The 13,846-nt window shown below is 41.5% G+C and overlaps 1 protein-coding gene across 2 annotated transcripts in view; it reads left to right on the top strand.

The window, feature by feature from the left end:
• The window catches only part of LOC148902874 (segment polarity protein dishevelled homolog DVL-1-like), a 41,531-nt gene that overhangs the window by 1,402 nt on the left and 26,283 nt on the right, over window positions 1-13,846 (top strand). For both annotated transcript variants that reach the window (XM_088992450.1, XM_088992459.1), the window contains exons 2-3: window positions 10,567-10,636; window positions 13,159-13,280. In XM_088992450.1, coding sequence (XP_088848576.1) covers window positions 10,567-10,636; window positions 13,159-13,280 — 192 coding nt within the window. The remainder of the gene's footprint in view (window positions 1-10,566; window positions 10,637-13,158; window positions 13,281-13,846) is intronic.

The following is a 13,846-nucleotide window of genomic DNA, read 5'->3' as shown; positions in this document are numbered from 1 at the left end:
CCACAAACTATTGTCAAACCTAGCTACCGAAATATAAAATAGAAATGTATCACTGTAATTGTTTTTCTTAATTTTCAATTCGGTCACAATGTCATTAATTATCAATAGACTCAAGTGAAATTGGAGCATTATGATTCACAGAGCCCAATTGAGTCCATTAAGTTAACTCATTCACTGCCAGACGATGTGCAAAAAAATGTGTCAACTCCAGTGCCAGGGTTTTTGTCAGAAATTTCACTGAAATTCCAGGAGCCACAAAATATTGAGTTTTAGGACTACATAAACATTGAATACAGCGCAAGAAACCTTCGACTCTCTTGTTTCATCAGAAAAAAAGAGTTTTATCGGCACCCATGCAAGAAAAAAACAAAATCCAAACAAATTCAGAAATGGCGTTCCACGTCATATTTTCAATTCCAATTCCTGAGTAAATTTGAGAATTAATAAATGTTCATTTATTAAAAAAATAAATTGACCTGTTAATTTGACTTATTCAACTGTTTTTAACCTCTTATTAATATACTATTTTAATGTTTGCATTGATTAAGACTGTTGTTGATGGCATTGCTGTGTTGTTGACAGTATGGACAAATCCTCCACTTAACTGGCGGTGCTGCCTGGAGCATTTTCTGGCAAGTGCTGTTCAGATTTGTCAGCTCTTGCTATCGGAGAATGACACCTGCCGATTGAGGCTTTTAGCCAGGCACCTTCATTACATACTACATGGAGTGTGTGTGTGTGTGTGTGTGTGTGTGTGTGTGTGTGTGTGTGTGTGTGTGTGTGTGTGTGTGTGTGTGTGTGTGTGTGTGTGTGTGTGTGTGTGTGAGATGGTTTGCTGACTATTCCAGATTTAAATACTGTAGCAGTGTAGAAACTGACACCCCCGCCCCTGTCAGTGTGGCGTCTTTTATCCTGGAAAGAAAATCTGTCAGGCCTATGCTCAGCATGACATATTTATATTTATGTCAGTTTGTCATTCCACCACGAGTCATCATCCCATAGCACGCGCTGGAAAGGCAACAATCCAAGTGGAGGAAGTATGGGAAGGCAGTCGACGTCTTCCCCCCCCCAGACGTCATCCATTTCCACTGCAGCATGACCTTGGGAGGGAAAGCGGCTCTTCCTGATGGCTGGCCGGCCTCGGGGGTGTCTCTTTATCCTCGGTTTCCTGCTGCCTAGGCTTTAGGTGATCAACAAGCAGGATTATGGAAACAAACAGAGCTTGTTGTCTCCTTCTCCATTGACAGACAGAGCTTCATGTTGTGTATCAGCTCAGTGTGGATCTCAATTGGACCAAGGACACTTTGAGTATAAAGGTTCCCCTGAGCACATTGCATGCAGCCTTTGAGTCGGGCTTATGCTTGCAGCGTATGGCCATGGCATGGCATGGAAGCAAAGGCAGTCAAAGGCAGAGAAGATGGCAAGTCTTTGTGGCAACCATGCTGGCTACGCCGCAGTAAGACTGCTGAGCAGAGGAGGAAAACATCAAATCCCTCGCAGGGCTGGATACTGTTTGAAATGTAAATTAGGAGCCAGTGCAAGGTCTTCTGTAGTAGAAACTGGCTTCTCTTAGGGGGGATCGCTGAAATACACTTGCATTTTTTTTGACAGCTCTCGGCGTAACTGACACGCAAAATTTAATAAACCAGACAAACAAATCAACTTGTCCCTTGATTGTCCTTCCACTTCCCACCAGCATCCTGGTCAAATTCATTCATTGTGTGCAATTCATACTTGCTTTTGTTTTCACAACACCATCAATATTCATAAGGAAAGTCCCTTATTGAGCGACCCGCTTTATTTGTTCAGAGATTTTCTAGTTGATGGGGTGTCATTGCCGCCGGTGTGCTGGAGTGCGCTTGACGTCATGCGGAAATACTACCGAGCTGGTAGTATTTCGCTCGTTACCTGCGTTTGAGTCTCGGACAACAAGGCTGACTGTAGTTTTCCGTCAGCCTAGTCTGTTTGCATCTCATTCATTCAATCTGCCAAACCAAGCAAATGTTTGACAACCGTTATGATTGCTGACTGAATATACAGAGCGACTCCAAATACGACGAACTAAGTGTCTAAAAAAGAATTCATCATGCAGTTTTAGATTCCTTTTTCGCAGCTGGTCTATGTCGGACACATGAAGGGGGGCCACAGATCTTGGAAAAAAGACTTGAAGAATTAAATGATCTGTTCCCTTCAAAATCACTGGATCAAGATTTATATGACATTGCATACACCAGGCTAACATTTGATTCGTTGTGAGCTAAGGTCCGCCAGCGGTTACACTTTTATCAGAAGCTTGGAATTTGTCTGTGTAGGCTTTCAGTCGTACAGGAATGATCCATCGATGAAAATGTTTCAGGCGTCATCTGTACTTCTTTGAAGGTGTCAGACGCTTTGCTCCTCATCCGAAGAGCTTCGTCAGTGAACTAAAGTTGTGCTGATAATTGCTCTAAGGTTGGGGGAGCAGTGGACAACTCCCTGAAGCCAATCTTATTACCTCTATTGTCCTGGTTCTGGCTTTGGTTTCACCTCATTAGCATGACTCAGCCTATGTCGTATCAGGCTAAGAAGTCTGTTGCAAACATGGTCTAAATTAAACCTCCCTGAAGCTAATCTGATTAATTTAAACAGTGTTTGTTTATTTATTTATGTGCGTGTTTATTTGTCTGTTTTTTGCACTTTCACTGTTCTATCCTAGCTTGCCAAAGTTCCTGAGTTTGTGCGGAGCAAGTTAGGTTGGTACCTAGCATTGCCACTGAAGTTCCAAAGCAGTCGAGTAGCATGGAGGATGGACTACTGTTGGATTTTTGCGCACTTGAGGCGAGCGACTCACCTACTTATGCTGTCAGTAGCCATTTTCACACCGCGACAGATATGATGACATCATCAATAAATGTTGCAGTCTAAATATATACCCGTAATCCATATTCATACCTTCTGGAGTGAATTCTGCATATGCCACACATCCATTAATGTTGATTTATATATTTTTTTGGCTCAGAGGGGATCAAGCATTTTCCGTTGCTGGTCTCACTCTCTGGAATGACCTGCCACTGAACATTCAACAAGACACCTCGCTGCCCATCTTTAAAAGCCGTCTCAAAACTCACTTATACTCTTTGGCATTCGACTCACCATGATTCTGACTTGATCTTGGTTTCACTCCCTGGTGCTTCCTACTATCTCTGTGACTACTTTATTTCCTGTATATGATACCTGTCCATCTGTGTAAGCGCTCAGTCGTACAGGAGTGGTCCATCAAGGAAAAGGTTTCTTCAGCCGTCATCTGTACTTCTTTGAAGGTTTCGGATGTTTCGCTTCTCATCCAAGAGGCTTCGTCAGCAAACTTTAGTCCATGTTAGCTGTCCATGTTAAGCGCTTTGTTACGACTTCAACTGTCATTAAAGCGCTATACAAATCAATATGTATTGTGTTGTGTTTAGATATTTCTTATATGTATATATATATATATATATATATATATATATATATATATATATATATATATACACAGTAAAGTCTCGTTATATCGATATCGGATATATCGATAGTCCCGGTTATATCGATACTATTTCTATGCACTCACGGAGAAAATTACATGCAAACAGGGTCGGATATATCGATAGTCCCGGTTATATCGATATTTTTTCGGACTCCCTTGAATATCGATATAACGATACTTTACTGTATATCGTATTTCATATATCTTTAGATAGTTAGCATAGAGTCATGAAAAAGTTGTATGCATATACAGTACTATAGAATGTCGAAAAGGCACTGATACTGTCATGGAGCATGTAATTCACACAGACGGTGCTCGATTACCTATCAAAGCACCAAAAGGCAATCGCTATCAGTCCTTAGCCTGTTGAAAAAAGGTGGGTTGAGTCACAAAGAGTCAAAAAACTGTGCCAGTGACTCGCTGTGGCTGTGATAACCCCTGGACAGGGAAGCCAAAAGTCACTTTGATTATAGCCAATTAAAAAAACAAACATTGTTGATTGGTCATACGTAAACCAGAGGTGTTGCATTTGGTCAAAATAGCCCTAAAAAGATCTTAATTTGGACCTCACCAGAGCAGCTGATAGCCTCTTTGTCTTGTACTTGGAGTCTTATTGCTTCCTGTGCCCGCTGGCCGTGCTCTGTTGTTGTCTTACTGTCACTCGGTCGTCCTAAACCTGCAATGGTTTCAATAGAGTGTATTTTGTGGAGCTGCAGGTAAGGTTTGGTAACAGATGTTTATGGGATTAGTCATTCATTCTGACTAAATGACAGAATGAGGAAGGAGAGGCGCAGCTGATAGTTTGTTGATCGTCACAACTGGTCATGCAACTTGCAAGAGAGGATGCAAATACTTTCAACATAACTTGTCGGCACTTCCTTTGACTTTTTCCTGAGGTGGACAAAGCGGCTCACCCAGCGGCCTCCACTTCCACAAGCCGCAAAGGCTGCATTAGCGCCACTCCCTCTACATTGTACAAGTGTGCCAGTGGACGGGTATTTTTTTTTTTTCCCATACTGCTGAAGAATATATGTGGGATGAAAAGGTCTTGCTCTTCTTTATGATGGCGTGTCAGCTTTTTTTCCCCCTGAAAGTGATGTTATGGATTTGCAAGTTTGTGGCATGATTTCAGCGATATCTGCGGTTACAAAGCAAAGCTTGAAAAGTCTCTGTGGTCAATGCAGTCAGTGTGAGTGGAGGAATCGATGGTAGCCACACAGTTCTATTTATTTATTTATTCATTTTTCTTTCCAACCCACTTTCCATTTCCTCTTTGTGGTTATCCACTTTTTTTCCTTTAAGTCACACCTTGTTTGCACGGTTTAATAAAAAATAAATACAGTTATACACCTCAGCTCACAAACTTAATTGGGTCCTAGAAAGTGTGTGTAAGGCGAAAAGTTTGTCTGTAATTTCACATATCAAACCATTAAAAATGAGAATAATCCGTTCCCAGATCACAATAAAACATAATTTTCTACTAAATTAGCCTTAAGACTACACAAAATATACCTTATTTTATGTATAATAAATGTGCTATGGTATTGTAATGAAAGAAATAAACTATACTGTATAACAATATCATTTTATTTACCTTTATGATGGTCGTTGATGTAGTTGCCTCTTGATGATATCCGAGTGAAGTTGCCATGCTTTCTCGGCGATAATACCCTCACACACTGTCCCCTGCTAGTTGCTTTTCGTTAATCCAAATCAACAGAAGTTTTTCAACCTCTTCTCATGCCTGAGACTGTTGCTTAGACAACACATAAACACCCTTAGCCACACGTAGCGATGGTTCACTTAGCGTGCTGTACTGGGAAGCTAAGTCACAGGAACGCACACCTCGTTCATGTTTTTCGATGATCTCCTTCTTCTGCTCGACCGTAATTTTCTTTTGTGTCCTCTTCGGCTTAACACGAGCCTGTCATGGGGTCATTTTCGGTCCCGTAATTGCAAAAGTAGTCCACTCGATAAAAAAACAAATCTGCACTCAATGAAAGGGAGTGACGAAAGCTAGTCCGCCATCCACCGTGGCGCTGTGTGGTTTGGTTCATCCGCCGAAAACTAGTTCGTCTACCAAGATTATATGCTCGCGAATTTAATGTTCGTGAGGCGAAAAGTTCGTGAGCTAAAGCATTTGTAAGCTAAGGCATCACTGTAATGCAGGGGTGTCAAAGTCATTTTTTGCCGTGGGCCACATTGTAGTTATGGTTTCCTCTCGAGGGCCGTTATGAATTTGGGGAACCCATTAGAATGTTTAAATCCCTTCAAATATTACATATAGCACACAGCAAATTAATGAATAACTCGTTTTCAAATCTGAAGTCAAGAGTAATGACTTTTATTGTGGTTAACATCCAAAAATATGAAATTTTGGCTCAGATTTTAGCAATCATCATGGAATTTAACAAGTTTGATTTGCTTTTGCGGGCCGAAAAAAATGATGTGGCGGGCCGGATATGGCCCGCGGGTCTTGACTTTGACACCCGTGCTGTAATGCAATACAGTGTTTCCCGCAGAAAACCTGCAAGCCTGGTTGAAGAGTAGCTGACTGCCATGAGAATATATTTCCCTTCAGTCAGTGCACTGTACTTATATTTTTATTTCTTATTTATTCAGTTTTACTAGGCCAGTCGCGCTATATTTTTTTCCCGATGATATATTTACCCAGAAACTGTTAGGATAAATGATATCAATGTTAGAGCAAAATAATTCAAGCAGATCCTTCTTAGGTGCAATCATCACAATTGATCAGAATGTTTTAAATTCTGTCAGGAACATTTGAATGACACACGTAATTATTTAGGTGTCAATGATGCGCTTTCTCACTGTTGCAAAGTGTCAGAACAAATCAAGACGTTAGCATGAAAAACAATGTTAACAGCGGAAGCAAAATGCCTCTCAACTGTGTGTACCTTTTTCTATTAAGAGGCATAGATGTTTTCATACAATTGGCACACACATGCACCTACCGATACATGCGCACCAAATCCAGCAGACATTTAAACAGCTTCTTCCCCCAAGCCATTAACTCTTTGAACTCTTTGAACTCTTTCAACAGTAGCCAAAATGGAACTGTATAGTGCCACTTAGCAGTTTTTTTGACGACGATACTAGTGCAGCGTGTTATACCGGAAACAAATTCCTTGTGTGTTCTACATACTTGGCAATAAAGATGATTCTGATTCTGATTCTGTCCTCCCGCATAATGCTTAAGGTTACATATTTTAGCTGGCTTTTTCAGCTACTTTGCGCAGGCGCAATAAGGGCAACCAAGATTGATCTCTGGTTCAACTCTCAGAACTTACACTAAACTTGAGGTATGGCAGAATCTCCGGTGGAGATATGTCAATCATTGACACTGCTTCAGTACAGACTAAATGACTTGTCGCACGTCATAATAAGTTCAACAACAACTCACTGACAATCGTCACGTTTGTAAGTGTACTGGCCATCTTATCTCCGTCGCGCCATCTGCGTGTGCCTGGCAGCTGTCACACGGGCTGCTGTTGAACTTTGCCCCAGCAGGTCAACGGTTAACTGGAAGGTATTTTGCGATGGCCATTTACAGTCACTGATGAAGGTCTCAGTGTGCTTTATTTCATTCATCATAGTGTGTGAATTTACATGTTTTATGCTTTTGTTAAGTTTTGTTTCCAGGTTTTGCGGTGGGATGTAAGCTTGTCATTGTGCTCTATGTAAAAGCGTCACCTATACAATAGAATACAATCATTCTGATGTGTTTGCGGTAGTTGTCGCGGGAAGCTAGCGCCATGCAACAATGATATATATATATATATATATATATATATATATATATATATATATATATATATATATATATATATATATATATATATATATATATATATATATATATATATACCAACCTGTGCACAGCCTGGATTGATTACAAGAAAGCATATGACTCGATGCCACACACATGGATCAATGAATGCTTGGAGTTGTATAAGGTCAACAGGACCCTGAGAGCCTTCGTTGCAAACTCGATGAGGATGTGGAAAACCACACTTGAAGCCAATGGCAAGCCACTAACGCAAGTGTCCATCAAATGTGGCATATACCAAGGTGATGCACTCTCCCCATAGGACTGAACCCCCTCAGCCAGATAATCGCCAAGACAGGCTATGGATACCGCCTCAGAAATGGAGCTACGATCAGTCACCTCCTCTACATGGATGACATCAAGCTGTATGATCCACACAGCCAGGATCTACAGCAGTGATATCGGAATGTCATTCGGGCTGGAGAAATGTAGTCGGATGGTGACTAAGAGGGGCAAGGTAGTTCACACTGAAGGGGTCTCACTCACTCAATAGCAGACATTGAAAACAGCTACAAGTACCTTGGTATACCACAGGCCAATGGCAACCTCGAATTAGCAACAAGGAAAGCGGCTACGACCAAATACCTCCAGCGGGTGAGGCAAGTCCTCAGAAGCCAGCTCAATGGCAAGAACAAGACCCGGGCAATAAACAGCTATGCCCTGCCAGTGATCAGATACCCTGCAGGAATAATAAGGTGGCCAAAGGAAGAGATTCAGACCACAGATGTTAAGACCCGAAAACTCCTCACCATGCACGGAGGGTTCCATCCCAAGTCCAGCACCCTGAGACTGTACACAAGCCGTAAGGAAGGAGGCCGGGGACTAGTGAGTGTGAGAGCCACTGTCCAGGATGAAACATCCAAGCTCCATGAATACATCAAAGAGAAGGCTCCAACGGATAATGTACTCAGAGAATGTCTCAGTCAATGGGGAACAGAGGATGAGGTGCTGGAAGAGGGACAATCATGGGAGGAAAAGCCCCTACACGGGATGTACCACCGAACCATAGCAGAAGTGGCTGATCTCAAGAAGTCCTTCATATATGGTAAATATAGTTTTTGCTTTTTTGAATGTTGCTGGGCCGATGAAATGGGGACAGACACCACCCATGGTGGGTGAGACGAGGATTTTATATATATATATATATATATATATATATATATATATATATATATATATATATATATATATATATATATATATATATATAAAATCCTCGTATATATATATATATATGGTAAGTATAGTTTTTGCTTTTTTGAATGTTGCTGGGCCGATGACCATTTTGTGTTTGGGAGCCTTTTACTGAGCGAGTTGCTTGTTCTGTAGCCACAAAGGGACATAAGTCTTCTTGTGCCGGTTCCAAGCCCGATAAATACAGAGGGTTGTCTCAGGTAGGTATCCGACGTAAAAACTTGGCCAAAACAAACATGCGGATCAAACCTCTAAAGATGGAGGACACTGATTTGCTGTGGCGACCCCTTGAAGGGAAAAGCCAAAAGGAAAAGAAGAAGAAGATACATTCTATTTGTGATAATATTTCATTTATTATAGTACCTACGCTTGTCTGTAAAGTGTCCTTGAGAGCTTCGAACGGCGCTTAAAATGTAATTTATTATTATTATTATTATTATTATTATTATTAATAATTATATATAATAGCCACCAAAAATAAATTACCAGCAAGAATTAAGTTTGTGTCTAAAAAAAAACAACAAAAAGTGCATATGGTTAGTCATTGGACATCGTAGTCTTTGGCAAACTGCTCTTATGATATTCATTATTTATTTACTTTTTAATAAAGGTTTAACAGTGATGGGATCCTGTTCATACTGCCAAAATTGGGCGTAGCTTTTCCAGTGACACTACAGCTGGCCCGGATCAACACTGCTACGCATGTGCGTCAACCCACGCTCAGAAAATGCAGACAGTGCGGCGGGAGCCTTGGAGTATGTTTTGATCAGAGAATCATAACCACAAAAATAATACCGACTAAATTAACTGTTGACACTTTTGGTACTTAATTAATTTTTGTCGTGATTAATCAACTAATCTTGACAGCCCAAGTGTCATTGCAATGACAGTTTATAGACGTACTGAGGATTTTGCCGTAGTAGAGGTAGGTTGATGACAACGAATTTAATACGTCACTTAAAAAAGCCCTTCAGTACGGCTGTTCCTCAGTTCAAAAATGAACCCTCTCTTCAGTACTTTTTACACAGAATTCAGCATTAATTCAATTTTGAATAACGAGAAACATTGAGTTTTAGAATACATTTTAATTTTATTCCAAAGGAAAACATTTTTTGTTGTTTTCACGCACGTTTTTTGCATATTGTTTCATCCCGCTGTCTGTTTGCTTAGGTTTGCCCCACCTCAGAAATGTGCTTTGTTTGGTACAGAAATGAGTGTGGATTACCAGGTTGCTTGTTGTCATGATCTGGTTGGCGACCAACGGGGGGCGCTGTCGGCCCCGCCTGCACCTGCACAGGTGCTGGTCGTCCCGATCAGATTGGCGACCAGCGGGTAGCGACGTCAGCCCTGCCGGCAGCCTCGCAGGTGCTGGTCGTTATAATCAATGACACTTAAAAGGACACCTGGCACGATCATCCGGTGCCGATTCATTGTTTGTTTGCTGCTTGGTTGCAGCATGCATTGTGTACGTGTTTGTTTAACCTTGGCGGGCTTTTACTTTTGGTCTTCTTTTGCTACTTTGTATTTTTTCCATTCAGATCATTTTGATGTTTTACATTTTGTTCCTGCTGACTTTATTTTAATACAATTTGTCAAACAACCTCCTACTCACTCCTGCCTGCTTTTTGGGATCCGCACCCGCCATCACCACCTCGCAAACCGTGACAGATGCATGCTGCAACCAAGCAGCAAACAAACAATGAATCGGCACTGGATGATCGTGCCAGGTGTCCTTTTAAGTGTCATTGATTATAACGACCAGCACCTGCGAGGCTGCCGACAGGGCTGACGTCGCTACCCGCTGTTCGCCAATCTGATCGGGACGACCAGCACCTGTGCAGGTGCAGGCGGGGCCGACAGCGCCCCCCGTTGGTCGCCAACCAGATCATGACACTTGTTATACAAAGCCAAATGTTTCGAACATTTTACTTAATAAATTACTATTTTGTTTACTCTTTTTTTGGATGATTTCTGTACCTACACGTGCTGTTGTCCTGATTATGTGATTCATTCTGCTCCACAGGGTTGTCAAAGAAGAGATTTCTGATGACAATGCCAAGCTGCCTTGCTTCAACGGCAGGGTGGTGTCCTGGGTAAGTGACCTGATGAGACCTGATGCACGTGTGGCACGCCCGTACACGTGTGTGCATGCCTCCTAACGCATTTGTACGCCATCTATGGTACTGCCTCCGCAGAGGCTATTTTCCCCCGAACATTCTTCAGTTATGTTATTTTCTGCTCAACTGCTTAACCATCCATTGTGCAGTGGATCAATTCCTTGTGGAGAAACGAGTGCATTTGTCACTCTGTCGCTTGAGTTGCTTCCCAGTGTTGTGTAATTACCAGAGTGTCTCCAGGGGCCAATAAAGGATGTCCAATTAAATCAAGGTGTCGTGTTAGCAGAGGATTTACATTTTCGCCGCTCCACTCTCATTGAAGAATGAAGATGAGGTTAAAGCTGTGGCCTGAATTATTGATGGGCGCCATTGTGTAGCAAGCTACTCCTTAAATTTGCAGGGAGGGCATTTTTTTGTGTGTGTTTTTTGTTTTTTCACACTTACGATTCGAAATAATGGAAATCTTCTTTTGCATTTAATTTTTTGGGGGATTTAATTCAAGTGTCAAGCGCTCTGGAAACAACATTCTTCATCAAAATCCAGACCTGTATACATTTGCTTTTTTGAATGTTGCTGTGCCGATGGCCATTTTGTGTTTGGGAGCCTTATCTTCATCTTCATCTCAAGTGCATAGAGTGTCAAGAAGGGTTGTGTCGAGAAGGGCATCCGACATAAAACCTTGGCCAAAACAAACATGCGACTCAAACCTCTGAAGATGAAGGACACTGATTCGCTGTGACGATCCCTTGAAGGGAAAAGCCGAAAGGAAAAAGAATACCTTCAAAGACCATATTTTCTGGTGTATAAGGCACACCCTAAAGCCCTGATTTTTCTTGAAAAGACCATCCTGCGCCCTATACTCCGGTGCGCCTTATATGTGAAGCCATAATGAGCCACAACAGGTCTGCCAACGGCTGTCAGCAGCCACTGACTCAATTTTGCCCTGTAGAAGTCGTGCGTAACCCCAGCCTCTACTGTAGCACCTTATAATGTGGTGTGCCTTATAGAGTGATACCTCAGCTCACGAACTTAATTTGGTTCCCAGAAAGTGTGTGTAAGGCGAAAAGTTTGTCTGCCAGACATTTATTTCCTACAGAGCCCCTAAGGGGACATCGAAGAAAAAAAACAACTTTGTGAGATCTCGCAAAGAATGCGAGATCTTGCAAAGTATTACGAGATCTCGCAAAGTTGTTTTTTGTTTCTTCGACGTCCCCTTTGGGGCTCCGTAATTTCCCATAACAAACCATTAAAAATGAGAATAATTCATTTCCAGGTCCCCATAAAACATAATTGGCTACTATATAAGCCTTAAAACTACACAAAATATACCTTATTTTACGTATGATAAATGTGCTATTGTATTGTAATTAAAGAAATAAACTGTACTGTATAATAAAGTCATTTTATTTCCCTTGGTGATGGTCGTTGATGTAGTTGCCTCTTGATGATATCCGAGGGAAGTTGCTGTGCTTTCTCTGCGATAATACCCTCACACACTATCCCCTGCTAGCTGCTTTTCGTTAATCCAAAACAACAGAAGTTTTTCAATATCTTCTATTGCCTCAGACTGTTGCTTAGACAACACAGAAACACCCTTAGCCACACGTTGCAATGGTCGATTTAGCATACTGGTACTGGTATGCTAAGTCACACAAACGCACACCTCGTTTGCGTTTTTTGATGATCTCCTTCTATTCGATCGTAATTTTCTTTTGTGTCCTCCTCGGCTTAACACTAGACTGTGGTGGGGTCTTTTTTGGTCCCAAAAAAGCAAAAGTATCTACTCGATAACAAACCACGTCTGCACTGAGTGCACTTAAAGAAAGTGGGTGTGGAAAACTAGTCCGCCAGCCACGGTGTTCGACCATGTGGTTTGGTGTTCTTCCGCCGAAAACTAGTCCACCAGCCATTGTGGCGCTCCGTGTGTTTCCCGAAAACTAGTTCGTATGCCAATATTACATTCTCGCGAATTTATTCGTAAGGCGAAAAGTTCGTAAACTAAAGCGTTCGTACACTGAGGTATCACTGTATTTGGACAATTTTTATTTATTTACATATTATATTTGGAAAACTTTTTTCATTCATTGAAGGTGCACCTTTTAGTCCAGTGTGCCTTATACTTGGAAAAGGTTAGGAAATACACCATTCATTGGGGGTGCGCCTTATACTCCGGTGTACCTTATACACCGGAAAATACGGTACTTGGAATTTTAGTCGAGTTTATACCGCATTGCAGACAATTTTATTACCCTTACAATAATTATTGTCCTACTCTTTTGAGCGTGTTTAAAGTGTGTCTATTTTTGCTTGTTTGATGTGATGTGCCCCATGTATTAAAACTGGTGACGACGTAAACAATTGAGAGTTATACATGTGTAGTGCAATGTAGCACAAAAAAATGTGTTAAATGACAGTTGTACGGTCCTGACTGTAATTGATTGTTTATGTGTGTGTGCTGGATTATTTGTTGATTCTCCTTTTCTCCGTTTCTCTCCTAGTTGGTGCTTGCAGAGAGCACTCACTCTGATGGAGGATCCCAGTGCACAGAGAGCCATCCAGAGCTTCCCCCTCCTCTGGAGAGGACAGGCGGTATCGGTGACTCCCGGCCCCCTTCTTTCCAGTGAGTAGGCCGCTCCCTGCTCAACGTGTGTGCACAATTACACGTATACGTATGCGTCTTGAAGCACACACTCCTGCATGACCTTGTTACTGCAGCGTGCCCATTTGAGCTTGCCACATTGAGTCATCATCACAGAGTTGGTTGGAGATGAAGTTGCAGCGCATCTACTGTATGTGTGAATATGCCACCTCTGGTATGTGCTAAAAGGGAACTAAAGAATCATGCTCCGGGGCCACAATTAGTTGGCCATGGACTATAGAGGCGCTAGCTGGCTCTTATTTGTACAAACGATGCATATGCTGCTCTAAAATAGCCTTTGCTGCAAAACTATCTCCAGGCAGCATTAGTCTCTCAAAGCACTCAACTGTAGCTACATGATAGACGCAAGAAAATCCTGCAATGGCCAAGTACTCATCTGAGTAAAATATTCCCTTTTTTATGTCATAAACGTGAGTTTTACCTGAATTAGGTTGTATTTTTATTTATAATTACAAATTTGTAATTTTTAGGAATTTTATTTTGTGTATTTCCTTTAGTTTAATGAAAGGAGAGTAGTTTTTAGTTTC

This window comes from Hippocampus bargibanti, linkage group LG01 (genome assembly GCF_051943395.1).
Source record: "Hippocampus bargibanti isolate YZ-2025 linkage group LG01, ASM5194339v1, whole genome shotgun sequence".
Classification (NCBI taxonomy): domain Eukaryota; kingdom Metazoa; phylum Chordata; class Actinopteri; order Syngnathiformes; family Syngnathidae; genus Hippocampus; species Hippocampus bargibanti.
Note: the sequence above shows the minus strand (reverse complement) of the source record. Positions and strands in the feature narration are given on the sequence as shown.